Genomic DNA, 27,992 nt, shown 5'->3' on the forward strand with positions numbered 1-27,992 from the left:
CCGCCCGCCCGTCCCCGCAGGGTGCGGTGAGCTGTCCCCGCGGCTCCCATCGCAAAGCAGCGTTTGCCGGCCCGAACCCTGCCCTGCTCCCCGCCATCCCGCTGCCGGGGGCAAAGCACGGCACCCGTGCAGGCGGCCAGCTCCACCCGCGGGGCCCCCCGTGTCCCCAAACCCTCCCGGCCCCGCGCCTCCACCCGCGGCTGGGCGGGACCAGCGGGCCGGGCCCGAGGCGCCGGGGCGGGAAGGGGCGGGTCTCACCTGAGCCGCGGCCCCGCAAGCTCCGGCTCGCAGGTGACGAACTGCGCGCCCAGGTCGGCGCTGCCGCGGTCGGCGCGGGCGGTGCTCATGCGGCCCCCTGCGCGACAGCGGGTCAGTGACCGCCGCGACACCAACACCGCCCCGCACGCGGCACGCACCGCGCGGGACGCGGGCCGCGCCAGCCCCGGGGCCCGCACGCACCCCCGCCCCCGCCGGACCCACCTGCGCCCCGCGCCTTGTCCCAGACGGCCACTTGTCCCCGCGGGGCCCCGCGCAGCAGCGCCGCGCCCGCCGCGCCCGTCAGCCCCGCGCCCACCACCAGCACCCGCGCCATGGCCGCCGCGCCCCACACCCGCACGGGCCCGACACGCCCCCGGGGGGCGGGGCCTCTCGCGCCGCCGCGCCCCCTGCTGAGCCACGCCCATGGGCGGGCGCGGACTAGGCCACGCCCACAGGAACCAGCGGGCACACCCGTGCTGGGCACACACCTCTGTACGGGCACACCTGTGCACACACGGCTGGGCACACACCTGGGCACACACCTCTGTACGGGCACACCTGTACACACACAGCTTTGTACACACGGCTGGGCTCACACCTGGGCACACACCCCTCCTGGGCACACACCTGGGAACACACCTCTGTACGGGCACACCTGGGCACACACCCGTGCTGGGCACACACCTGGGCTCACACCTGGGCACACACCTGGACACATCTGGGCACACACCTCTGTACGGGCACACCTGGGCACACACCCGGGCTGGGCTCACACCTGGGCACACACCTCTGTACGGGCACACCTGTACACACACGGCTGGGCACACACCCGTGCTGGGCACACACCTCTGTACGGGCACACCTGTACACACACGGCTGGGCACACACCCGTGCTGGGCACACACCTCTGTACGGGCACACCTGTACACACACGGCTGGGCACACACCTGTGCTGGGCACACACCTGGGCAGACACCTCTGTACGGGCACACCTGTACACACACGGCTGGGCACACACCTGTGCTGGGCACACACCTGGGCAGACATCTCTGTATGGGCACACCTGTACACACACGGCTGGGCACACACCTGTGCTGGGCACACACCTGGGCAGACACCTCTGTACGGGCACACCTGTACACACACGGCTGGGCACACACCTGGGCACACACCTCTGTACGGGCACACCTGTACACACACGGCTGGGCACACACCTGGGCACACACCTCTGTGCGGGCACACCTGTGCACACACCTGTGCTCGGCACACACCTGTATATGCACACCTGTACGCACACACCCCTGTATGCACACACCTATACACACACAGACACCCCTGTGTCACACACCCCGTGTCACACACACCTGTGTCACACACACCTGCCAATGGTCCAGGCATGCTCCGGAGCTGGGTCTGAGCCACCCTTACTGAGCAGCTTCTGCCGTATCGAATCCTGCCCACCTGGAGGTGCTGCACGGCAGGAACTGCAGGGGGATGTGACACCTTCCAGAAGGTGCTGCTGGATCGTCTCCAACAGCTGGCCGATGTTTTGCAAGGAGCCAGGGCTCGGTGTGAGGAAAGTGGGATGCTGGGCCCAGAGCAAATAGTGCTGAGGGGTGGTGACTTTGTGTGCAATGCCTCTGCCCCAGGAAAACAAACTCCCGTCCTGAGAGCCCTGAGAGTGGGCAGCTGGGGGAAGGATCTGGGTTGCTACCCTTACCCAGCTGCGTGGGTGAGAGAAACTGTTTCCAAAAACTTGTGATAGGATCGTTGTGGTATGGGGGACACCAGAACCCGACACTTTGGCAGAGGTGTTTAGCAACAGATCGGTATGAAGCTCCACAGAGCTGCTTGCAGGCATGTGTTGGTGCTGCTCCTCTTCAAAGGGAGCTCCGAGCTGGCCTCAGGGCAGGTGTTGTTTAACAGGCACTTCCTGCAGAGAGGTGGGAGCTCCTGTCTCCCCTTCCCATGTGTTGTGGGGCAGTCATGTGCTCGTTCTGGGACCTTTTTTAAGAAAAAAGTTTGACTGTTAAACTGATTGTCCAACATGTAAGAGTTTACAGCTGTGGATTCCCCTTTGGTGGAAGGTTTTTCTCTTCTTGACTTTGTTGCCCTGGAAAGAAGCCTCAGGAGGTTGTGTCCCCTCCTCAGCACCTCCTGCAGAGTTGGCACCTTGTCCCATTCCCTGCCTGCTGTGGATCCCTCCCTCCAGATTCTGCTGTCTCCCAGAGGACCTGTGGGTTGTACTTCTACCTGGCTGGGCAGGGGATTGTCACCACCATTTGTTTGTGTTTTTGTGAACAGGAGATTTCTCAAAGCACATAAATATTTGGCCAACTGACCACCTAATGGTTCTGACCACCTAATGTGTGGGAGATGTGCTGGGAATGGCTGATGGCACTGAGTGGTCACCTGGATTCTCACTGCCAGCTCAGCACGCCAGTGAGTCCAGCAGAGTCTCTTACATGTAGAAGCAGATAGGAAAGCAGTCTCACAGTCATAGAACCAGAGAATATCCTGAGCTGGAAGGGACCCACAGGGCTCATCAGTCCAACTCCTGGCCCTGCACAGACACCCAACAATCCCACCCTGTGTGAAGCTCTGGCAGCCTCAGGGCCGTGCCCATTCCCTGGGGAGCCTGGGCAGTGCCAGCACCCTCTGGGGGAAGAACCTTTCCCTGATATCCAACCTAAACCCACCTGGCACAGCTCCAGCTGTTCCCTGGGTCCTGTCTCTGTCACAGAGAGCAGAGATCAGAGCTGCCCTCAGGAGGAGCTGCAGCCCCCAGGGAGGTCTGACCTCAGTGTGCTCTGCCCCAGCTGAACAAACCAAGTGACCTCAGCCAGGCCCTGGTGGCCCTCCAGACCCTTCACCATCATCTCCTTTAAATGCTTTCTAACACCTGTTAGATGTGGAAGAGTATTAAGACATTATTACAAATAAAGGGTTGAGGCCAAAAGAGAAACACCAAGAATTAAGGCAGAATCCTTGGCAGTAATTTTACTGAAAACTTGATGATTGAACTTGAGCACAATGGGCAGTGCTGAAGTTTCTACTGCAATGGAAAAAGCTCTGTGCTCACCTGATGAACACGTGAGGACTGCCAGCAGAGAAAGCAGGAGTGATGCAAGAGAGGGCTGCAGGAGTTGGGTGAGAACTCTGATGTGTGTGACACGTTCCTGCTTTGAGGCTAAACACCTACATGAAGTATGTGCTGGTGGCAGGCGGCCCTGGATGAGGGCAAGGCATGGGGACACTGATCAGAAGCTGTGGCACAACAGCCTTACTGGAAATTGCCTGGGAAGGGTGGCGGGCACCTAACTGGGTATGAGCCAACAACTCTCCCTGCAAGGATGGAGAGCCACAACCTGGGCCACAGGAGGGGACAAGGGGACACCTGGCTGTTGTCACCCCTGCCATTTGGTGCAAGGGAGGATGCCATGTCCAGTTCTGGAGTGCCGGGTGAGAGGGATGTGAAGATGACCCAGAGAGGGTGACAAACTGCCAGCAACCCTGCAGCAGGAGATGGATGGAGTTGAGTTTACTGGGTCTGGCCATGCAATGAAGTTCATGGGACTCCCCTTGATCCCGTTCAGCCTCTACAGTGGTGGAGCTTCAGCAGGAGCTGCACATGACCCTTGGGAGGCCGGAGCACCTTGTAAGACCTATGACAATGTCCTGCTCTTCAAGTGCTACAGGACTCTTTTGGGTGCAGCCTTCCTCTTGCCCCTTCCAGTGCCTCCAGATGAGTGTGACCAGAGCTGCTCTGCCCTTTCCCTGGAGTGTAGATTTCCATCATCTGTTTTCTAAGAAGGTGAAAGCCAGAGGTGTCTTACTCGGAGGAGTGTGGCTTCGGTACCCCAAAAACAAAGTCACCCTTTACCTCCAAGCCTCTACCTTACAAACCCCTGTTCCACTGTGTGATTATAGAAGTGGGACAAACTGACAAATCTAGGTGCATGCCTTGGACACATCTCAGGGCCATTCCTGGCTGACAGACAGAAAACACCTTTCCCTACTGACCTTTCACCGCAATTCCAAAGCAAAACAATCTAGGAAGGAAGGGCAGGAGGCAGCCCCAGCCCTGGCACAGGTGATGAAAAGGGATCACTCTCCCTGTTGGCAGGACACCTGTAGGATAAAGCACCTCATACCTTCCTGTGAGGGTGTGAAGAACAAGGATGTTGTGGCGGGCTGGCACAGCTCCATCCCCCACCCCAAAGTGGGGCAGGTGGAGGGAACTGGAAGAGCAGAAGTGAGAAAACTGGGTGGAGGGATAGATAAGGTAGGGAGTGTTGCTATGGCAACTTGGCTGAGTCCCATCCCTGTGCTATGAAGAAAGGGAACTCCATTCCAGCCTGACCCAGTACACATGTTTTCAGTCCGTTGCCTGGGATTTAATCTCCATCTCACACGTGGCATCTCACAAGAAGCATCATCATTTCTAAATCACAGCTACTGGAAATCTATTTTAGACTTTGATCTTTCCTTGTAGTAGCTTAATTATGTCTCTTGTAACAAATAAATAAAACCACCACTGAAATGGGAAGGTGTAAACTTTCTTCAGTAATACCAATTAAACCATTTTATCAATGGAAATCACCTCCAAATGTCCAGGTCATTTGACTCTGCCTAAACAGTATTTAACCAGCCTCCACAAACAAATTGTGGGTAACTACACTTTCTAAATTGTGTTGTTATCTAATGATTTATATGTTCTTTGTCCCAGTGTGTTTACACTTGCCACCCCACCCTGCAGCCAGTTCAAATAGGGCTGTCTCCAGAGGGGTGCAGAGCACTGCTCCGTACACCAGCCAGGGGTGAGAACCCATTCCCTGACACTGCTGTGTGCCACATGTCCATCTCCTCCGGGCTGGGCATCTCTTCCCTGCACTGCCCATCCTCTCCAGGGGCTGACATCTCCCCGGCTCCTCCTGCAGGAGCTGTGCCACCCCTCAGCTGGCCTGACTGCCTTCACTTCTGGGCAGGTGAGTGTGGGAAAAGGATGGGTAAAGCCGGGTCTAAATGTGGCTGCGAGTGGCACTTACAGCCCATGCTTGCCTCAGAACAGGGGACCAGAATCTGGTTTGCGGGGTCGGTTCTGGAAGTTGGTCCAGCCCAATTTTTCTTATGGTGTCCAATGATACAGTTGTTGGAAGGAGCAATCCTGCTCAGCCTTTCTGTATCTGTGATGCCTCCTGCACATAACTGTTTGCAAAACCTGCTGCTCCCATCTGCCTCCACCACCTCCTGTGGCAGCTGCTGTCCCCAGCACTGAGTGAATGCCTCCCTCATTGAGTGAGGGTTTTTTTTAAGATGTGTTAAACCCAGTATCACTAAGGGATGTCTAGATCTGCAGGAAGATACATCTCTTCCCATTTTGCATATAGATTTGCACTTTAAAACATTATTATCTGAATTAAATGTAATCAATTCTTGTCTTTTACGCCACAATCAAGAAGGACAAGCAGTTAGAGATTTTATTTTTTTTTCATTATTTTATTTCTGTTTAGGGAGGGAAGGCAGTGCTGGATCTTATTCATCCTCCCTCTCTTTCCTGGGGAGGTTTGGGCCGTGGTGCCAACAGGTGGTGCAAACAGCAGCGTGATGGGACAGAGCTCTCCCTCTTGGCCATCCCCTTTCCTAGAAGAGAGACTGGAGAAATGGCACTGTATGGCCACTGATAGGACAAGCAACATCCTTTGTGTATTGAAATGGAAATTCCATGGAGGTCTGAGCAACCTGGGGTAGTGGAAGGGAGCTGGAATGAGAGGAGCTTTAAGGTCCCTCCCAGCACAAACCATTCTGTGATTCTATGATTTTAACCTCTTGCCATTCCCAGAGCACTGCAAGGATCGTTGCCTCACCTCTTAGCAGAATTCCTGAAAGTCTGTCCAAACTCCCTGGAAATATCCCTGCTGAGATGTGTTTCCTGAGCCACCCCGTGTGCACTAACACTTTTTAATGGTCATCCAGGCCACCAGACTGAGTCTGAATCCTACCTGGGGTGTTTCCCTGCCCTCCTCTCTCCTTGCCCTGCAGGACAGGGCTCCTGCTTTCCCTGGCACTGATTCTGTGGGTGTGTTGTTGCAGGCACAGTGAGGATGTGGCTGGCTCTAGTTCTGGTGTCCCTGTTCCACGGGATGGCATCTGGGGACTGCCTCTTTAATTCCCCATCGCCTAAGAATCCAGAAGCAGGGCTGAACATCGTAAGTATGATGGCATTGGAGCCGAGGTGGGAAGTGTCCAGGAGACAGCCACTGTTAAATAATTCTAGTTAAATATCACATTCAGAGGTTTCCCCACAGGAGCCTTGAAAATGTTCTTATTGTCTTCCTTCTTGTTGCAGAGTGAATTGATCTCCTTCTGGGGGTACCCCAGTGAGGAGTACGATGTGGTGACAGAAGATGGCTACATCCTTCAGCTAAACAGAATTCCTCACGGGAGAGGAAACTCTGGATGCCAAGGTAAAAGTGATGCCACACAGGACACACATGCCTTGAGCCACTCACTGGGATACCAGGGCTTGTGCAAGAGGGTTTCCAAGGCTCCCTGTGGCTTGGCATCTGTAGCATCAGTTTTGATGGATCCGAATTTGTTGGGAAGGCTGATCCCTTGCCAGGGATGTTTTCTCACCCTTCATGGACCCCTGAGCACTGAATGTCAGGCTGCAATGCCAGCACTGCAAGGTCAGCCCATGCATCCTGGTGGCACACCTTGGGTTCTCTCCAGAGCCTGGCTCCCAAAATGTGCTCCTGCAGCCATTTGATGGATCAGCAGACTGGTTTGGTACTCCTTGAGGAGCCTCCAGGGGATCCTCTTGTCCTGTGAGAGGTAGTAACTGGGAGAGGAGATTAGATCCATTAGATCCATGAAAATTGCAGTTTTCCTATCATATCCCCAGGCTCCTCCATGTTTGCCTACAGAGGTCCCCAGGCAGCCCAAGTTCTGCCAACACCCCCAGAGATTTTGGGGATAAAGGCCAAGATAATGGAGCAGCTTAGCTAACCTGCTTTTTAAATGAAATCTAGAGGAACACCAACACAAGCCTCCACAGGGCATTACACTTCATAAACTGTCTTGAAAGGTGACAATATTAAAAATAATTAATTTATTTATAATTATTTATAATCTCTTATTAAAAATAATGAGAGTCTTCATGCTGCCTGTCTTGCAGGTGTGAGGCCCGTGGTACTTCTGCAGCATGGTCTCCTTGCAGAAGGCAGCAGCTGGCTCACCAACCTGCCCAACAACAGCCTGGGCTTCATCCTGGCAGACGCTGGCTACGATGTTTGGATAGGAAACAGCAGAGGGAACACCTGGTCCAGGAGACACCAGGTCCTGACTCCCAATCAGGATGAATTCTGGGCTTTCAGGTAAATGGGGTTTGAGGATCTCAAAAACAGCTGAATCCTGGCAGAGTCATGCTGCCCTAGCTGGGGTTGAGTGAACCAGGCTGGATTGAAGCTCATCCAAATTATTTTGAGAGAAAACTCCATGTGAAAACTCAGTAGGGTGAAGCAGTTTGTGGGGTGGCCCTGCTCTCCCTGCTGGTTTTGTGGTTTGCTGGTGATGGCTGTGCACGTGTAGATCCTGCAGGACATCTGCTCTTCCTTTTGCAGCTTCGATGAGATGGCTAAATATGATCTCCCAGCCGTGATCAACTTTATTGAGCAGAAAACAGGGCAGAAACAGCTGTATTATATTGGTCATTCCCAAGGCACCACTATAGGTGAGTGGGTCCTTTTGATGACAGCATGAGAAGCCTACCTCCCCTCTCAGATTTGTAAAATTACTCACTCAAATCAAACTATGTGTATGAGTATCTTGAAAGACTAAACCATTTCTTTTCTACTTTTTTTACACCCGCCCAGGTTTTGTAGCCTTTTCCACTCTGCCCCAGCTGGCTCAGAAAATCAAGGTGTTCTTTGCCCTTTCACCTGTGACCACAGTGATGTTTTCCCAGAGCCCGCTTAGAAAACTCTCAGTCTTTTCTGACTATGGACTTAAGGTTGGTCTGCTCTATGTTCTGCACAGCCAAAGTGTTTCTTATAGGGATTGCAAAATTATCTATGGAGTATTTCAAGTCATTTACAGAGAGGGGAGCTCTGCGCTCTGTTTTCATAATGAAGAAAACCACATCTCACTACAGAACCTTTCAGTCCTATCCCTAATTCACTCCCCAAAATGTTCTGGCAGAATTAGATCCAAAACACTGGTGAATAAAACTGATGCAGAGGCTGTGAATTGAGCCCTGCCATCTAACACAAGAGCAAAATGAACGTAAGAGATCATGTCCACAAGAAACAAGGAACAGAAGCATTTAACAGGGTGCAAGGGAGGCTTCACTATGGGCAACCTTAATGTGGGGATAAAATAGAAGTTGCAAAGTGGTGGTGCTTCAGGGAAAAGCATGCACATTTGCAATTTTACAGGAGCTGTTTGGCACCAAGGAGTTCCTACCACACACTGCCCTGGGGGAGATGATCCTCTCCAGGTTCTGTGTCTGCTCAAAGGTCTGCAAGCGCATCTTGGCTATGTTTTTCGGGTTTAACTGGAAGAACACAAACATGGTATGTGGGAATACATCTACAGAGGGTCCCTCTGAAGGCCAAAGCCTTGGCAATGCCCTATTTTGAGGAGCGAAGTGAATCCTGTTGTGAAATGTGCTCGTGTCCTTGCAGAGCCGAATAGATGTGTACGCAGGGCACACCCCAGCGGGGTCCTCAGTCCAGAACATAATCCACTGGCTGCAGGTAAATCTTCTCAGGTTCCTTCCTGTGCCCAACAGAGAGTCCCTGGTCCCTTGTGGGCAGCCTGCTTTGCTGGCTGCTGCAAGACACACCTTTGTTAGATTTTTGGGGGGTTTATTTTCACCCCCCAGTAAAATGCTTGGCAGATTTTTGAGCCCAGTGGCCCCAAAGGGGTGGATCTGTCAAGAGAAACACTTGGAGCTGAGGACCCTGCATCTACAGCAGGCACACTCCAGGAGTCTTATTTCAAACCAGCTCCACTGTTGCCCAGCAGCCTAAGTGCCATTAGTGGTCACACTGTGGCAGAGGTGCATCTGGACAGCAGCCAATTAAGCTTATTAGCAAAAAAGCTGATTATTTCTCCTTCTTCCCCTTGTGGGCATGAGAATAGTCACCACCAGGGCCCTTTGACACTGCAGTTGTGTTCTGCTGCACTCCTTTTCTCTTCAGCAAGCTAAAAATTTGCACATTCTTTTGTAGATTGCACCTTCTCTGTGCCACTCAGGGTTGCACTCAGGGCACGGCTTCTTCCCTGTGTGGAATTCCTGCCCAGAAACCCCAGAAGAACTTTGTGGGGTTTGTAGCAAGAGCACACACCCTATTTTCTGAAGTGCTGCTGCCCAGTGGGAGTATCAAGCCATGGCCACCTTGACTTTGTGTTGCTGATACTCCTCTTCCAGTTAGACAAGAGATGTTCAGAGGCTCCTCCCATTTTGATTGCGCCATTTCAGGCCAATTCTCCAGCCCACAAGGAATATTTAGAGTTCTAAACCCATTTTCCAGAACTTTTTCATTTCTTCCCATCCTGGTGTTATCCACAAACGTTACACACATCATCTCTGTCCATTTGTCCAAAAATCATAACAATAATTACTTGTGCTGGGCCCAGGCCCAGACCTGTGAGACACACTTGAAAAATCCTGCCAGTTCAGTGATGAAAACTGACTTCTGAGGTTTGACTTGTGAGGGTGGACTGCACCCCCACAGAACTGTGTTTCATTTAGACCACTGCATGTCTGAATTTGCTGCAGGGAGTCCATGGTGGGGCACTGAGAGCTTTTGACGGGGGGCACAGGTACAACAGCCTTCACTACAGACAGGTGAGGTGCTTCCAATGGCCACGGCCTCCCCTTTCCCTCTTCTCTTCCCATCCATGCCTGCTGTGATTCCTCTTAATGTATTCCTCTCTTCACAAACTGGAAGTCAGGATCTCTACTTGGAACAACAGCATTTTCTAGTCTCAACTCTATTTTGCAAATACTTTTTAAATGGAATAAAACCCTTTAAATTAGACGCTTTCCCCTTTCCATAGGAAATGGTCTCAAGTTACACCAGGCTGAATATTAAGAAAAACTTCTCTGAAATAGTGGTTAAGCCTTGGAACAAGAAAAAAAAAAGCTTCTTTCTTCCTGAAACAAACAAACAAAAAATGTTCAGAAAGCAGTGTGCTTCTTAACTGATTAATTACACTGCAGGTGACGAGAGATGTTGCTGACAAATCACCTCATGACAAGTCCTCAGGGTGTGGAGCTGAAATAACCCTCCAGAAACGTTTTAATTTCAAAAACTTGCTTCCAAACAATTCCCTGTTGTCACTGGGCTGAAGGAAGTGCTGGTGAAGCATCACCAAAAACTCCAGGACTGTCTGGGAGGGACCTTTGGAGGTCCCCAAACCAACCTCCTACTGGGAGCAGGATCATCCAGCAGCACTAAATCAGGGCAGCCAAAATTCTGCCTCCTGATCAAAAAGTCTGTAGTATCAGAACCAGAATTTCTAGCTGGGCAGAACAAATTTCCTAATCAATTTTAATTAAATTAGCTCACTAAGTCATAGCACGTAAGGCTATTCTGCATCTCTCCGTTTCTTTCTAGAAGAAAGGAGTTCCACTTGTTACTTCCCAAAGAGTCGCAATTCCTCTTGTATGGCACACAGTGTGCTGCATCCCAGCAACATCTCCTCTTTGGTGAAAGCACTTTTCCATCTCCTCTTTGATGAAAACCCCTTTTCCATCCCCTCTTTGGTGAAAGCCCTTTTCCATCCCCTCTTTGATGAAAGTCACTTTTCCATCTCCTCTTTGATGAAAACCCCTTTTCCATCCCCTCTTTGGTGAAACCCCTTTTGCATCTCCTTTTTGGTGAAAGCACTTTTCCATCTCCTCTTTGGTGAAAACCCTTTTCCTGCCCCCAGGCTGGGGCTCCGTTCTACGACGTGAGGGCCATGGAGGTGCCCACGGCCATCTGGAATGGAGGGAAGGACTGCCTGGCAGACCCCCGGGACACTGCCCTCCTCCTCCCCCAGGTCAGGAACCTGGTCCACCACAAGCTCGTTCCCCACTGGAACCACATAGATTTTGTGCTGGGCCTCGACGCCACCGAGGTTTTGTACCGGGAAATCCTCGACATCATGAAGAAGTATCCCTAAAGATGCTGGGTTTGCCTGATGTGATTTTATTTTTCTGATTTTTTTTTTCCTCATAAGATTATGCTGTCTCTAGAGGATTTTGAAATTTCTCTCTATTTGGACCACCTGAATATAATTAGTTAAAATGTTCTGCTTTTAACTGGAGCAGTGACAGGGTGGGGAGAGGAGCCTCCATGCTATTCCTGGCTGGCACTGCATTGCCTTTCTTTATCCACTTTCTTTCCTTCTTCTTTTTTTTTCCTTTTGATTTCTTTTTTTGTGTCTTCATCAGTGACACAAAGCTCATTGTTGCTGTCTCAGGTCTGGCACTGTTATGCTTAAAACCATCAAGGTGAATCAGAAAGAGCTCCAACAGATCTGTGTTGAAAAACACCAGAATTAGGATCCCAGGATGTTTTGGGTGGGAAGGGACCTTAAAGCCTATCCACCTTTCACTATCCCAGGCTGCTCCAGGCCCTCTCCAATGTGGCCTTGAACATTTCCAGGGATCCAGGGGCAGCCACAGCTGCTCTGGGCACCCTGTGCCAGGGCCTGCCCACCCTCACAGGGAACAATTCCTTCTCAATATCCATCCATCCATCCATCCATCCATCCCTGCCCTCTGGCAGTGGGAAGCCATTCCCCATTGTCCTGTCTCTCTAGGCCCTTGTAAATAGTTTCTTTCCATCTTTCTCCCTTCAGGTACTGGAAGGACATCTCCTTAGAGAGAAAACAGTAGTAGCAGTTTCGAATTCAATAAAAATTGTAATTAATCACATTTTTAACATTTTTAACGTGGCTGGGTTTGGTTTGTTTTTTTTGGGGTTTTTTTTTTTTTTTTTTTTTTTCCCAGTGACTGTGAAGTGAGAAATGTATAGACCCTGAAGAAAAATTACAAGTCAGACAGTTTAGTGTGTGATTCCGGTGCAGAATGTGTAAAATCCAAATAAAAAGGAGCTTAGGGTACCCAAAATGTGCCTCTGTCTTAGGGTTTATCTCAGGTTTTGGTAACAAGGTTGAGTGGTGATCTCAGAGGTGCCATGATGTGTTGATGATTATTTTCTTTAGCCTGAAGGAAGGGCAGTTATTTTACAGCAATAAAAAATTTGGCTGTTTCTGTCAGCCAAAATCCCAAGGTTCATCAGAAAAATCCCAATAAAACATGTCAATGGTGCAAACCACCAGAAGAATCAGCTTCTTTCAGGGAGGGAGAATCCAGCTGTAAGGCAAAGCAATATTTCATGGGGAAATTACTCAAAATCATGCACTGGGGTACGGTCAGATCTTCAATTGTTAGAATTTCCTGGAAGATCTGCATCACCCTGAAAAGCAGAGTAAATCAGTCACAGAGGCTTGAGGGACGTCAGAAAATAAATTTGGGGGAGAGCAGCCATTCCAGGTGTTGCTGTGGGTTATTTTTGCTGACAGAATTCCTGGCTATAATTTGCTTGGCAGAAGTGAAGGACAGAGATTCCTCCTGGTGCTAGATGTCCTTGTGCTGGCCTTGGTGGCCACTTCTTTGGGAAGAAGCTTCCCAAGGGGACTCTGAGCAAAGCCACGGGCAGTGACACGGCCGTGACGTGTTTGTTCCCCTGCTGCTTCCCTCATCATCCTGTCCTAAGCCTTTCTCCTCTGAAGGGCAAAGCCAGATAGTAAAATGAAAATTTAATGCCATTTATTTATGAAAAGAAGCTTGCATTCAGCATTACAGTTTCTTGGTGCCACGTTGGTTGCAGTAAATAATTCATGATTTAGTTCTTTTTTCACCCGTTTTCTTCCTAAGTATGGAGCTTCTGCCTCATTCCAAGAAGCTTTCTGTAAAATTGTCTTTTTAGGTAATGCTCATCACCTAATCTGTTTATTCAGTTTGCTCAAGACAGTCCATTTCCAGTAAATACTCTTCTCTCTACTAAGAAAATTGCTTGTAAATTTTATTGGGTGATCAGATTATCCGATTTGGATATTGTTTGCTTTTCTGTCTTTAAGAGATTCTCTAAGCATCTTTCTGTAGTACAAATTCTTGCTTAAGTTAATCCTATTTAAATATCTCCTTTTTTTTTTTTTTTTTTTTTTTTTTTTTTTTTCAGTTCTGCAGAAACAATTTGTCCATGGCCAAAAAAAAAATTAAATTAAAAACACAGCTTCACTTGGTATTTTGCCATGGGGACAAAAGGGCTTTTCCTTGATTGCTTTGTCTCCTTTTGCTGTGCCTAAATATTTTCTTTCCCTTTCAAAGCCCTGAAACAAAGCTGTGACCCAAATCCTGGCTGAAATGAAAATAAATTAGCTGCCAGCAGCAGGAGACATTTGCAGATGAGGCACGTGGCACATGGCAGGACCCAGAAGGTGTAGAAATAAATGAGTAAAGAACCCCCAAATCATCCCCTGAGGTCAGGAGGGAACGGAGGGGAGACCCCAGGGTGGCACAGCATGCCCTGCCTCTGCTCCCAGTGGGCACCCAAGGAGCTGGGAAACACGGCAGACCAAAAACCCCAAATTACTCCACAGCCTGCTGAGTCAGCAGGTTTGGCCTTTGGCTGGCAGGCGAACACGTCCCCAGATAAAAGGCTAAATAAATAAACAAACAGCCTTTTGCCACGGGGCTCCTGGGAGAGCAAGCCAGGACTGATGTGGCACCAGTGACAGCCAGACCTGCTGAGCTTCTCTGATTCCATGAGCAGGTCGATTCTTTTGTGAAAGGATTGGGAAGCAGTAAAAAATAGCGGCCAAGACTCCAGGTCCTCAGAGTTTTGTGGGTGGAATAACAGGAGCCTGTTGGAAAAAGTACTTGTAGTGTGTTGTTTGAAGGTGCAGCCTTAAACACAGACGTGATCCACCCTCACCAGCCTCAGCATTGTGTTGCAAATCACTGGCAACAGCCTCCAGTCCTGTGTGCCAAGTCCTTACTCCTGTCAACCTGTGATTAGGCAACCTATTGACAGACTGACTTTGGTGTGGATCTTTCTCCTTTCCCTCTTCAGATGCAGGTCAGGGGTTGGAATATCTTTGCAGAGCCTGAGCTGGGCTCAGCTCTGTGCAGAGCCCGTCAGTGTGGCTGTGGCTGGTGCTGGTGGCCCCACCAGATGCCTTCCTTCCAAGGATGGATGCTTTGAGCCCAGCTTTGCAGCCCCACAAGCTGCTCAGTGACGTCAGTTTGGGTTAGAGAGCGACGCTTTATCCTTTAAACATATTTATCTCTTTATTAAAAGGCAGGGGATGCAGAGGTTGCAAATTAATCCCACTGGGGTTTAATCCGCCCAGAGCGTCAGCATTTTTATTTTCTTTGGATTGAAGGTCCTAAAACCTTCTGCTGTGGGTGTCTTCTGCCACGTGCAGGGACTTGCAGGCAGAATCCTGCACAACTCTGCAAACAACTGCTGGCCAGCACATGTAATAAATACAGAGGTGGTTCTGTCACAAATAATATGCAATAAACTGAATAAATGAATCCCATGTAATAGATAGATGGGGCTGCTAGGCTGAGCATGAGCATGCCCACCATACCTGGTGAGTGGCTCTGCAGGCTGGGCAGTTATCAGGGAGAGGGGAAGATGCTGGTGTGTGTTCCTTGGAAAACCTTGAGCTGCTGTTTCTCATCATCCACCTGGTCAGGTTTTCACACTGAGGTTTTTCTCCAGAATCCTGGAGTTGGTGACAAGACAGAAATAGCTCAGTCCTGGTCACTGGGCCACACCTGGTGCCCTGTTGATGGCACCTTTCTGGTGCCAAATTCTGGCAATACCCTGCCATTCCCATCTTTGGCAAGGTGAAAGGCACATGCAGAGAACACATCCATCCTGGTGCTGGGCTGCTCTGCTCCTACAAGCTGGCAGATGAATGGCTTTGGTGATTGCAGAGGTTTTCTCTGAGTAGTCCTGCTGATAAGGTGGAATCCAGAAAGTGAGATCCTCAGCCTTGCCAGATATCCCCAGAACCTGAAACTAATTCACAGCACTACCAATTCCTGCCCTGTTTAATGCAACACAAATGCAGGAAAAAGATATTGTAGCTTTGATTGCAGAGAGTCAGTAACTAGTTAACCCCTCCAGGGTAAACAGAGTGGCTGAAATTTATTCCTCTAGTAGTGACTTTCTTTTTCATTTCAACAGTAAGGAGCTAAACAGGATGAGCAAGAAAAGCTTGGCAAGAAACCATGTGATTGGAGAGGGATAGCTGGGTGGATTTGCAAGGTGAGAAAGGGCTCAGCCTCTCCTTGCACATTTCATCACCAACAAATCACCAGCTTTTGAACTTCACTCTGCACAGTGGGGAGAATCTGGTGAGGAGAATCTCCTACTTCTCTGCCCTTTGCCAGCTGTGCTCAGCTCAGAGCCCTCTGGGCCAGATGTGGCCTCTTTCCACCAGTGGCCATCACAAGGTCACTTTTCTCCCCTCCTGCACCTAAACCCACAAACCACTGCACATGCTCGATTCCTGGAGTAAAAATTCATTCTTGGATTGCTCTGAGCCAGCAGAAGCCGAAAAGAAAAACCCAACACAGCAGATCTCCTGCAAACCCAGCAAGCCCAGCTGGAGCTTGGCTGTGATGCAAGACTTTATTGCAACCTCGACAGACACAGAGGACAGGCAGGAATCACAGCATTGCATTTGAAAGCATTAAATCAGTGTGGAACAGGGGGACAGGAGACATTTTTAAGCAGGACATCCCTCACACAAACCCCACGCCCCAAGGCACATGGGAACAGGCAGCTCCTCCATCCTGGGGCATCATGTGGATGGATTCATAGATGGACTCATGGGTGGGTTCATGGGTGGGTTCATGGATGGATTCATAGATTGATTCACAGATGGACTCATGGGTGGCTTCACAGATGGATTCATAGATGGATTCATGGGTGGATTCATGGATGGATTCATGGATGCACTCATGGATTCTCCTTCATCAGGGTCACCATCTGCCTGTACAGGCGCTGCGGGGCGTTCAGGCCCCAGTGGTGGTCGAAGTGGTTCCAGTCAGGGAAGTGCTCGTGGTGCACGATGTTGGTGAGGTGGGACAGCAGACGCCGGGTCTCCAGATGGGGAGTGACCCAGTCGTGGCCCCCGCTCCACACGGCCACTGGCACCCTCATGGCTTCAATCTGGTAAAAGGGTGGCCTCAGCTGGGAAGGGGAGAAACACTCCTGTTACTTGGGGGCTCTGATGGGGGGGGGGGGTGTGATCCCCCCAGCTGCTGGGACCTTGGAGGCTGAGAATTTCAGCCTTTCTGTGCTAAAAGGCATTGATCCTCAAGCAAGCACCACATTTGACCTGAGGGGCTGTGCAACAGGCTTCCCAAATTGAGTGGTGACACTGGGGTTGTGGGTGTGTGATTTGAATAGTATTGTGTGATCTCACAGGGTGGAAAACTTGGAGTTTAAGGTTGTAGTATACAGTAATATGTGTGGGGCAGTATGGAAGGTTTGGAGCATTGTCTGGGTCCTTCTTCTTCACCTTCTTCTTCATGGTTTTGGGTGTTTTTTTCTTATTGAGTGAAGGGGCCTGCATTGCAGACTTTGGGTGGTCAATCATTGGGTCAAAGGTATAGGTAATATGGGTGTCATCTCATTATTGGGTAATTAGCACTTAGCAGGACCTTGGAAAGAATTGGAGACTCCTCCACTTTCTACCTTGTTAGTTAGAGCTCATGACTCATGAGACTGTGCTATAGATAACAATTAATAAACACTGAGTCCCAACATGAAAATTGTGTCCCATGAATTAATCCCAGCTCTAACAAGAGGAAAAGAAGATAAGAAAGATAGATAAGAAAGATAAGAAACCCACACATATCCCCATCCCAGCCAGCCCCATCCAGCTCACCCTTTTGTACTTCTCCAGGTTTCTCAGCCCATAGTCAAACTGCTTGAACTCCCCAGTTTTTGCAGTCTGGAAGGCAGAGGCAAAGGGTTAATCCAAGTAATACCCTGGATCAGCCCCCCACCACAGACAGCTGTGGCTTTTGAGACACCTTGGTGCAGGAGCTTAAAAATCCCTTTTCTCTCTTGGCTTTGATTTTACTTTCTTTACCTGTTTCCAGGGTGAATGAAGCAGCATTTGAAAATACCACATTCACAGGTTAAAAGAAAGAAAAATTAAAGTAATTATAAAATCAGAGTCTCTACCTGTCCCCAGTGCAGAAGATTTTTTACTGATGTATAGTCTGGAAAATAAGATAGGTACACATCCAGTCGGCTCTACAGGAAAAAGAAAATATTTTCTATGTGAGTTGGGAGGAATGAAAATCTATCTAGGCAAAAAACCTCATTCTGTCTTATAACTGCAATACAAAAGCTATATATTTATATAGCTCTTTATTCTTTAGCTGCTTTATTCTGCTCAGACCTAGAGGCAGCTTTCAAAGGTAAGCCACCTAATCAATGGAAATACAACTGGTCCAGTAATTCTTTGGTTATTTTCTTCTAAACTTGTTGAGTGACAGCCAAAAATGAGGCAAGAGTTTCCTTTCTCTAAGAGAGGAGACCACAAGTGATTCTCTCTTACCAAAGACTCCATTAGGTTTAACACCCCAACACCAGTGCAGGAAATATCCAAATAGCCACTGCCTTTCACACCTTATTTTGGGGGTTTATACTCATTGTTGTGTCTCATTAACTATCTCCAGGTGTCTAGGCAAACCAGAGAGAGCTGTGACCTGGACTGAGAGGCTGGTGCACCCACCACATTCAAGTTGTCCCTGTCAAACCCGCCGATGAGGAAGATGGAGTTGGCACACAATTCAGCTGCCACTGGACTGCTGCATGTCTCAACCAGGAGCTGCTTCTCCTTCCTCCCCACCAGAACCAGCTCTCTGGTTCCAAACATTTTCTGCAAGAGCACGAGGAAATGTTGGGAATGGTGTTAGGAGCTCCAATGCCCACCACAGGTGCAGATCAGTGCACTGTGACAATGCAGGGGAGCAGGAGTTGCCAAAGTCCCCGGGTTTGGCTAGTAATCACCCACAAACACCTCCTGTACCTTGAGCACCAGGTCTGGTAGAAAGGCCAGCCTTAACACAGGGCCCCGGACATGGTAGAAGGTGTACACAGGAGCCAGGGCAAAGAAGAGTTTGATTTTCTCGGCCAGTTCTGGCAAGCTGGAAAATGCTATGAAACCTGAAAAGCAGAGTGAGATCACAACCTGAACCCCAGCCCACTCCACAGCCTGTGTTTGAGAGGCAGGGTTTGAACCAAAAACACTCCTGGATGCCAGCACAGCCCGGGATGCATGGGCAGGATGTGGCAATGCCCTGCCCTGCAGAAGGGCTGAGAGGGCAGGTGGGGACAGCAGTCAGAGCAGCCCTGCTCCCAGCAGTGTCCAGTTTGGGATGGACATGGATGCCTCTTTCCCACTTCCCACCCACCTCCCTCTCCTCCTCCTCCTCACTCACCCAGGGAGCTGCCCTGACCATGGCCAACATAGAACAGCTTCTCCTGATCAGCCTCCATCAGGATGAAGTCCACCATGGCTGGGAGGTCGTATATGGCCATCTCATGGAAGCTGCATGGCAAAGGGAGAGCCTGGAGGAGATTCCCACCTCCCAACCTCCCTCCCACGGACACCAGGAGCTCAGCACTGACAGCCCTGTGCCCCAGCCCTGTCCTTGGTGTCCCCCTGACCTGAAATCCCAGAACTCCTCGGAGGCAATGGACAGGTTGTTGTGCCGGCGGGACCAGCTGTTGCCGCGGTTGTTCCCGATCCAGACATCATATCCCGCATCCGCCAGGATGAAGGCCAGGCTGCTGTCAGGGAAATTGTCCACCCAGTCACCACCCTCCAGACAAAACCCATGCACTATCAGCACGGGGGTCCTGGATCCTGAAAGAGGAGATATTAAGTAGTTGACAGAAGAAGACACCTTTTCCATCTGGAAATAAAACACCACTCTACATCTTGATAATGTTTTCTGCAGGAACCTTAAATATTCCCTTCTCTCATTATTTCCCTGGCTATGCTGGTGCTTTTTTGTGTTTCCATCCCAGGCTCTGAGCCTGGACCTTGGGGCCAGGGTTTGCTGCAGGGAAAGAGCCACTGGAGCTTTGCTGGGTCACACTGCCCCATCTTAGGTGCAGCAAAACAAAATGCTGAGCTCCCGAATCCCCAGGGACAGCTCAAGGCAGCCAGGCAGAAATTCCTCATCCCTCTTCCAGCTGCCCAAACCATGCCTGAAGACACAGGTATTCCCACAGGTTTCCTGTTGCATCTGGGCAGGGGCCAGGATCACAGCTGGAGGTGAGGCTGAGCCCACCTGGGAGCCCAGCGTCCCCCCTGCCATGGGGAATCCGGTTGAGGCTCAGGAAGTAGCCATCCTCTGTCATCACTTCATACTCCTCGCTGGGATACCCACGGAAAAGGATCTTCTGGCTCTGCAGGGACAATGGTGTGAGGGCAGAGGGTGACCCAGTGCCCTGTGCCTGCCTCAGCATCACCCAATCCTGCCACCCACATTCCCCAGAGTCACCTCCACCAGAAGGAATTAGAAGAAGAGCAGAGAGAGGCCAAGCTCAAACTGAGGGCATGAAGTGAGTGACATCAATGCAAATATGGGAGATTTTTGATGCCCCAAGCCCCCTCAAGAGACCAGGTGCAGATGCAGGGAAGGGGTGAGCCAAGCTCGTCCCTTGGGAAGGACTTTGGGCACACCCATGGGGAAGCACTTACGATGTTCATGGACCTCTCAGGGTTGTAGAATTCTTCATCACCTGGGATGGCATCTTCCAGGCCCTGGGCCAGGCACAGGGCCACCAGCAGCAGCCACATCTCACCTGTCCACAGCACCTGGAGAATAATGGGGCCGGATGAGCAGGGCTGTGGGAGCTCCAGAGGCTCCCACAAGGAACACTGTGCAGCCCCAGCAGCGTGGCAGCACAGCCAAAGCCTGATGCTGCCACGGAGACCAAGTGTCTACAACCCCTTGTGCAGTATGGAACCCACCCCAAGCCTCTCTTGGTGACCATTCTCATCTAGTCCAGCTGTAATTGCAGTGTGGACGAGTAGGCTCCCACCACCCCCTGCCTGGGAAAAGATCAGGGTGTCTTCAGGGAAATCCTCAGGCTTTCAGGGAAAGCATTTCAGGGGAAGAATCCCCCCAGACAGGAGGGGTCCTGTCAGAGCTGCACCCTGCAGGAGCTCCCCTGCTCCATCCCTGCCTTGGATGCTTTATTTGCACTGGATTGCCCTGCCATCCACAGCACCCGGCCCAAGGCATTCCAGACTCAAGGGCACATCCAGCAAAGTCCATTTCCCTGATTACAGGAGCTGAAGATGGCTCTCTGCCTCCCAGAGTGTATTTTTCCAGTAGCCTTATTACAATGGAAAGCTTTCCTGGGCTGCTCAGGAAAAGGGCAACACCCGCAGAGCACCGTGTGGGCCACGGCAAAAACTCCCTCTCACTCCAGGAAACAAAGTGCCAGCTCAAGCCCTGCTCTGTGTTCAAACCCACCACTAGTACCTTGGTGCCTCCATCTCCACACACAGTTGAGAAGGGATGTCCTGGGATCAAACTGCGGTGGTGGCTGAGGGAGGGAGAGGTTGGACTGCTCTGTGATCCCAAAGACAAACCACATTGCTGAACCTGATCTCCCTTTGTCCTGCCCAGCTGCCCAAAGGTAAGCCACCTAATCAATATCTTAAAATGGAAATACAACTGATCCAGTCATTCTTTGGTTATTTTCTTCTGTAAACCTGTTGAGTGACAGCTAAAAATGAGGCAAGAGTTTCCTTTCCCTAAGAGAGGAGACCACAAGTGAGTCGCTCTTATCAAAGACTCCATTAGGTTTAACACCCAAACACCAGTGCAGGAAATCTCCAAATAACCACTGCCTTTCACACCTTATTTTGGGGGTTTATATTCGTTGTTGTGTCTCATTAACTATCTCCAGGTGTCTAGGAACTGGCCACAACTGCAGGCTGCACTCAGTGCAATCACCACTTTTAGGTGCTGTTAGTGCTGTAGTCCCTCAACCTGAATGTGGAATGAAGATAGAAAGGGCAGCAGGAAGGCAGGAGCTGCAGTGGCTGGCTCCTCACCCAGCTTAGTTGCACACAGACAGAGGCAAGACATTGCAGGCAGTGCCTGATGGTATCAGAGACTGATCAATTGCTGAACTAACCACTTCAGTGAGCACTGTGGGTTACAAGGGATGGGAGAAGCCAGGCTTGCCCAGGAGATGCCAGATAGAACACTGTGTTCCTCAGTGGTGTTTTCTTGTTGCTAAACCCACAGGAGTTTCACACCAATTGCATCCTCTTGTTGAGCTTGTCACTTAGGAAAGACCTTATTTCCCTTGGGGCTACATCCCCTGTCCAGAGAGGCATCAAATCCCTGCCAAATTCTGCCCCCATGGTCAATCTCCCCATGATCTGTACCCAACCCTGCACTCCACAACGTGCCAGGGGACCTTCCACTCCATGGCCAGCAACAGCCCACTGTGGTTTCCATGGTTCCTGCACATGTCATGATAAGAGTTTCCCCCTCTCAACACCCCTCTCCCAGCTCCTGAGGTGTGGCACTGAGATCTCCCACATGCCTGAGGCCACCTCCATGCCCAAGGCTCTGCTGCCCAGCCCAGTGTCACTCAGGTGTTATAGTGGCACACCATGGTGGCTGTGACCAGTGACAAGCTGTGCCACAAAGCCCACAGGGGTCACACAGAGCACTGGCAGGCAGCAGGGACAGAAGCAACTCCTCCTGATATCCCAAGAGGTGGCAGAGAGGGAAGGATTAGTGCCTGTGGCATTCAGCAAACACAAAAAGACCCCTGGGCTGGGGGAGAACACAGAAAGAACAGCCCAAATGACAGTCCCCACCTCCTGCACCCACTCTTGAGGTCACACAGGTCATCACAACAAAAGTTGTGTCCATCCCCAGGTGACCAGTGCAGTGCAGAGCATTCCCTGGAGGAGCAGAGGCCAACCCAGTGCCTCACAGGGGACCTGCCCACACTGCCCAGAGCTCCTCCAGCCCTGACTGCCCATCCCCTGCTGGGTGCACATCCCACCAGCCAAACCCAAACTGCAGCTCAGCTGTGAGTCCTGGGCATGGGAAACCAGGGTGGAGGAGACCGGAGGTGGTCCCTGCTCCTCCTCAAAGCTGCTGCTCCCCAGGCACCAGCCCTGGATAATGCAGCCAAGCCCCTGCACCCCATCCCTGTCACAGAACAGATGAAGACCCAGGAAGATGCCCAATCACCAAGTTCTCCACACATAAAATGCAGAGCTGGAGTGGTAATTACGCCTCTTGACTTGGTTTGGATCCTTTCTGTCAGCAATAGCCTGGGCTAGAAGGAGAACAGGAGAACATCAACCTGACCTGCTGCTTCAGGCCCTCCGTGCAGTCAGCAGGGCTGGTGGCACTGAGGGGACAAATCCTCTTGGCTTATAAAGACACCCAGAGAGGCTGGCACTTGTCCATCAGCACCTGCAAGCCCAGTCCCTCCCCAGTCACACAGCCCAGTCATTCAGACCCTGGGAGCTCAGCAGCAAAGAGCCACATCCTAAAGTTTGGGGAACACACAGGTCTTGTGGGGTCCTCCAGCTGGGAGCTGCATTTTTGGCATTCCTTGGAAGAGGGATTCCAGCTGCTTTGCCTGTGCTCTGGGGTTGCCAGACAGGTCACTGGCTGCCCATCCTGGCTGTCCAGGTGTAGGCACCTGTTGGTAACAGGTGTCAGCTCTGCATGTCAGCCCCAGGCTCAGGGACCATGCCTGGGCTGAAAAGAAAGGGGCAAATCTCACCCAGGAAAGGAGGAAGAAATACCACTTGCATGTGACACTGACTGAATTTTATCAGCATGGACACCCTGAGAGTGGAAATCCAAGGGGTGCAAAGCAAATCTCCCGTGGGCAGGGGTGACACACAGCCCTCCACCATGGCTCTGACTCCATGGGCCCCTTTAAACATATTTTCTAGCCCCATGACCTCTCCTCCTGCAAGGAGAGAAGTGGTGGTGGGAAGGGACCTTTGGGGTGTCCATCTCTGCCCCAGCCTCCTGCTCAAAACCCTGGTTTGGGGTGGTATCACTGCTGAGCAAAATACTTCCTCTGTCAATGCAAAATACCTCTGGCTTGGAGAGACACGTGTCTGTTGTGGTTTTCATCAGCAGAATTATAGTTTGGGCTTTTTCCTGGATTTAAATGCTGGCATGAAAGAGCAGGATGAGGCACTTTGCAAGAGCTCTATTTAATTATGGAGCCTGTTCCCCACACCCAGCCAAGGTCCTGGAGGAAAGAGGCTGGTTTAGTAACAGAGAGCTGGCAAAATGCTGGGTTAGGAGTTCCCTGTCCTGACTGACCCTCCAGGCAGCACCAGACACAGACCTGACAAGGCAAAGTTGGGCATTCCTTCAAGAAAAGAGAGCAAAAACTATGCTGAGAAGTGCCAGAGAACAAAGTAGGCTTCATCTTCAAGCTGACCTAGGGACAGCCTCCTCCAGCTGAAATGATGAGAGTCCTTTCCCTCAGCTTCCCTACTAGTACAGCTTGGGCATTGACCATTATTCTAGTGTCCCCCGAGGTCTGCTGCTCCTTCCCACCACCCTGGAGCCCTGGCTGGGGGGATGCCCCCCAAAACCTCTCCCTAGCCCAGCTCACCACCTTCAGGCTGTGGTTCCCTGCAGTGCTCACACTGTCCCCAGTGTCCCCTGCTGCCACCAGAGCAGGGCAAGGCAGGCAGGAGGCTGCTGAGCTGCACAGATTTCTGCAGACAGAGCTGCACAGACCTTCTCCCCTGAATGCCCCAGATGCAGCCCAGCCAGAGCCCACCAGGATGTGGGCAGGGAGATCCCCACATGGAGCAGCAGGGCTTAGGCCAGATCTGCCTTTGGTCCCTGTGTCCTCACCAGCAGCTTCTGGCCTCCAGGCTCACCTTCATCTCCTTCAAGGGCTTGCAGGAAACCTGACGAGCCTTTCTTGGTCCTTCAGAGGTCCTTCCTCTCCCAAAATTCCCGTTTCCCTCTGTGCCTCTCTGGACAGCCCAAGAGCCCACAGCTCCCCTTAGGCTTTCCCCCCTTATTTCTCCAGCCCCTGCCCCACCTCCTGAGCCTCTCCTCCTGGACAGGCTTGGCCACTTGGGGGAAGGATGACTCCACACCTGGCCCTCAGGTTCCACTCAAGACAGAGGAGAGTGTTGCAAATGCAAGACCTGGGAGGGGATTTGGGATTATCTCCTCTGGCTGGAACTGGGGAGGCTGTATCTCAATGCAGAATCCAGATTTGGGTTCCCAGGGACTACTGGGACACCCCCACATCAGGATGAGCCCAGACATGGTGGGTGGAGGCCAAGGTGCAAGGAGAGGTTGGGTTGGCTCTGATGCCTTGGGAGGCCTGACCTGAAACAGAGACTGAACAGAGCTAGAGAATAAAGTAGATATTTACTGAAAGGCCTTTAGGATACATCTTGGGTAGGACAAGGGCCTGACCAGGGCTACACCCAAGGTGGACTTAAAATGGTCACAAAATGGATCACTGGTCACGAGGTCTTACATTTTTATAAGTTTTGGTGCATTTGCATATTGGGGTTTAATTGTGCAATTCCAGGTTGTGAGGTCCCATCCTTGTTCCTCCCTTCAGTCACCCTTGTTTGTGCTTTTGGGCCTGAAAGTTGTCCTTGGTCCTCAGCAGGAAAAGGGTTTGTTTTGTGTCCCTGCTCTGTGCAGAGCTGAGTGACACTGACTGTGAGCTCAGAACTGCCCCCCTGGGCAGCACAGAGTGTGAAATACATGAAAGCCGAAACTTAAGGCATCAGCTCAACTGGACCCAATGGCTTATTCCTCTTGCTCAAAGGGGTCCCAAGAGGCTAGATCCTGTTTGGAGAGGCACAGAGAGAGCCCCAGAGGCACAGCTGCAGCACAGAAAGCCTGGCTGTCCGAAGGGAAACAGCCTGAAATGCATGAGCAGGGCAGCCCTGGGGCCAGGCCTGAGCTGTGGGGGATCCCCCAGCTCCACGGCAGCTGTCCACTGGATGGACAGTTTCATATTGTAGTGGTTACCTGGCAAATCCAGAAAACCTCCAGAAAACTTTGAGCCCTCTGCTTTTCATCTCAGCTGCGGCACAAATCCTTCTCATCATGTCCCACTTGTGAGCTCCTCACCAGCATGTGCATGGGCAACAACCAGGACAATCACAGCTGGAGCCAGGACACATTTTCCCCCACCAAGCAGGAGCTGAGAGACACTGAGAGGACACACGGGTGGGAAGACCCATGTCCTGGGCTGGGAGCAGCAGTGCCACAGCCACATCTCCCTGCTCTGCCACTCTCAGCCCAGCACCCAAGGGACAATTGCATCTCCTTGAGGCCAATAAAGTCCTTCCACCCTTGACCTGTGCTAGTTTGCAAAATAGCTCCAGAGGGAAGGTAGGGAGGGGTTTAGTGACAGGAGCAGTGAAATGATCAGGTAGAGACAGGGAGCTCAACACAGACCCTTGCTTGGCCCCCTGGCCAAGGAGGAAAGCAAACAAGGGGTGGCCTGGGGTTTTGGGGTTGGGTGGGATTTTTTCACTGGCAGACTTTACATCCTTCTACTGACAAAGCAGGAAAACCTGAGCCCAACTTTCTCACTGAATTAAACTCAACAGCACTGATTGCACCCACAGAAAGGAACATCCCACCTGCTCTGTGACAGGAGAATGCCAAAAACCTTTATAAATCAGATGGAAAGTACAGAGGGTTCAATGCAGGGGCTTATTCTTCCCCTCCTACTCCTCCACAACTGCAGGAAGAAGGAAAGTAAAGCCAGCCAGGGCATTGTTGGTGACACTGGCTAGCAGCAGCTTCTGGGGATCTGTAGTCCAACCTCTCCTCCATCAGGGACAGCCCCAGAGCTGCAGAGGGTTGTTGCGGGCCTGAGATAACAGCATGGCTTATCAAGGCACCAGAACCACTCCTGTGAGCAGGGCAAAGCAGCACAAACAAGATGTTGATGTTGCTGTCTGTAGCCGGCCCAGGCTGCCCTTTCCCATCCTCTCCCAGGAGAGAGCTCCATCCCCACAGAGCTCCTGCCACCTCATGCTCAAGGAGACCTGAACAACCATGGTTTGGTGGGTTTGGGGTTTCTCGATATACCAAACTGCAACGCTTTCCTTGAGGGTTTGGGCAGGAGCTCCTTTCCCTCTCCAGCACTTTCACAGCACCCTCTGCTGCCCAGGCTTTCCTGTTTCCTTTGGAGAGCACCATCCCATGGACAAGGACCACTCCAGGCCTCAGTGCCCTCATGGCCAGACAGCAGCAAGCTGAAGTGCAAGGAAATGTAGGAGAAAGCCCCTGAGCTGAAAGCAGCGTGGGGCAGGGGGTCTCAGGTCCCTCTCTGCCCCTGTGTGGGGGATGTTTCCTGCCAGGACTCGCAGTGTGGTCACACCAGCCCTGTCCCAGCAGCAGCTCTGGTGGGAACCAGCCCCAGTGTTCACCCTCTGGTTGCTTTCCAGTAATCCTCTCCCGTGCTTTTCAGTGGGTGCTCATTGGAGGAAAATAAAATAACTGCTAAAACCTTTGGAATAAGCTTGGCTCAGAATTCTTAATCTTTATCCCATTTTTTTTTTCTCTGATTTGCTCCTGCCTTAATAGGCTGTGCAGTGATTCACCCTGGGGGACTCCCCACTAACATGGCCCCAAACTTGATGCCAGGACCAGGAGTGGCCACAGGAGCCTTTCTGATGTCCTGTCCCCAAAAGGAAGGCAAATTCTGTAGGTGCTGGGAGGAAGTGGGAGTGGTTTTTTCCTCGTTGGGGCATACCTGATCCTGTTTTTCCACCTTTCCTCCTCTCCCTGCAGGGGAAAAATCAGATTCTTCTCTGAGCCACTGCTCATTTGAGGGTGAGCCAGCTGGGAGGGCTTCTGTCTCCAGCTAGTCCTCGGTGAAGAGCACTCATTACAGCTCCAGAGAGAGGTGGAGCTGTTCAGGCTTTCCAAAGCCTGTCTGCATTTGAGCAAGTGTGGCTGCACCAGGCCTGGCAGGTGCTGACTGCAGGAGGGATCCCACGGGGTGCAGTTAGCACCAAGGCCCTGCAGCAAGGACTGGGCACCTGGGCAAGGAGTGGAGAGGTGGCCACTAAGGCAGAGGTGCTGAAAATGACACCCACAGCTCGTGTGACCCATCACCATCCCTGCAGGGACCTCCTCAGGCTCCAGGCAGCTCCTGGCCAAAGGCATCACCAGCTGGCAGGAGGGGAAACCTGCCAAGATGAGCAGTCTCCATCCACAGCTTCCTCCCTGCCCAGGGATGGATTCATTTCTCTTTTTTTTTTTCTATAGAGACACTATTGGGACTGGGAGGTTCTGCATTTTCAGGCTCATTCCATACCAGGAGGCTGCAGGAAGAGTCAAAAGGAGCTTGGGTGGCTTTCCCACTGGAGTTTACTGGGATGAGCTAGGCTGGTCCCACTCACCCTCAGCACCCAGGGCACCAGCACCAGCCCCTTGAGCCAAAGCCAGTCCCAGTGGAGAGCCCAGAGGCTCCCCATCCTCAGGTTCACAGAGGTCATGGCCGGGGCCAAATGACTCCATCAGGCGGAAATAACCATTTGTAACAGCTCTCAGCTGCTCTGCAGGGCCGCGGAAACATTCCCGAGGCAGCCCAGGCAGGGAGGGT

General features: G+C 51.5%; 3 protein-coding genes across 3 annotated transcripts in view; 1 reads left to right on the plus strand and 2 right to left on the minus strand.

Annotated features, from left to right (window-relative positions):
* The window catches only part of RNLS (renalase, FAD dependent amine oxidase), a gene marked incomplete at its 5' end in the record, with an annotated part of 54,283 nt that extends 53,691 nt beyond the window's left edge, over positions 1 to 592 (minus strand). Inside the window, 2 exons of the mRNA XM_083866104.1 lie at positions 259 to 355; positions 481 to 592. Coding sequence (XP_083722230.1) covers positions 259 to 355; positions 481 to 592 — 209 coding nt within the window. The remainder of the gene's footprint in view (positions 1 to 258; positions 356 to 480) is intronic.
* Positions 593 to 6,362: 5,770 nt separating this feature from the next.
* On the plus strand, positions 6,363 to 11,755 carry LOC310912246 (lipase member K-like; the record flags this gene model as incomplete). The annotated part of the gene is made up of 9 exons (XM_083866681.1): positions 6,363 to 6,467; positions 6,608 to 6,725; positions 7,436 to 7,634; positions 7,881 to 7,990; positions 8,133 to 8,269; positions 8,694 to 8,831; positions 8,943 to 9,014; positions 10,043 to 10,111; positions 11,200 to 11,755. The coding sequence occupies 9 exons, from the start codon at positions 6,363 to 6,365 to the stop codon at positions 11,431 to 11,433; spliced, it is 1,182 nt and encodes a 393-aa protein (XP_083722807.1). The 3' UTR covers positions 11,434 to 11,755.
* Positions 11,756 to 16,298: 4,543 nt separating this feature from the next.
* Positions 16,299 to 20,169, minus strand: LOC310912069 (putative lysosomal acid lipase/cholesteryl ester hydrolase; the record flags this gene model as incomplete). The annotated part of the gene is made up of 8 exons (XM_083866281.1): positions 16,299 to 16,532; positions 17,233 to 17,298; positions 18,091 to 18,237; positions 18,388 to 18,524; positions 18,800 to 18,909; positions 19,029 to 19,227; positions 19,658 to 19,775; positions 20,071 to 20,169. 8 exons carry the CDS (start codon positions 20,167 to 20,169, stop codon positions 16,299 to 16,301), a joined length of 1,110 nt encoding a protein of 369 aa, XP_083722407.1.
* Between the last annotated feature and the right edge of the window lie 7,823 nt (positions 20,170 to 27,992).

The sequence above is a fragment of the Zosterops lateralis genome (genome assembly GCF_965231275.1).
Source record: "Zosterops lateralis genome assembly, chromosome: 8".
NCBI lineage: Eukaryota > Metazoa > Chordata > Aves > Passeriformes > Zosteropidae > Zosterops > Zosterops lateralis.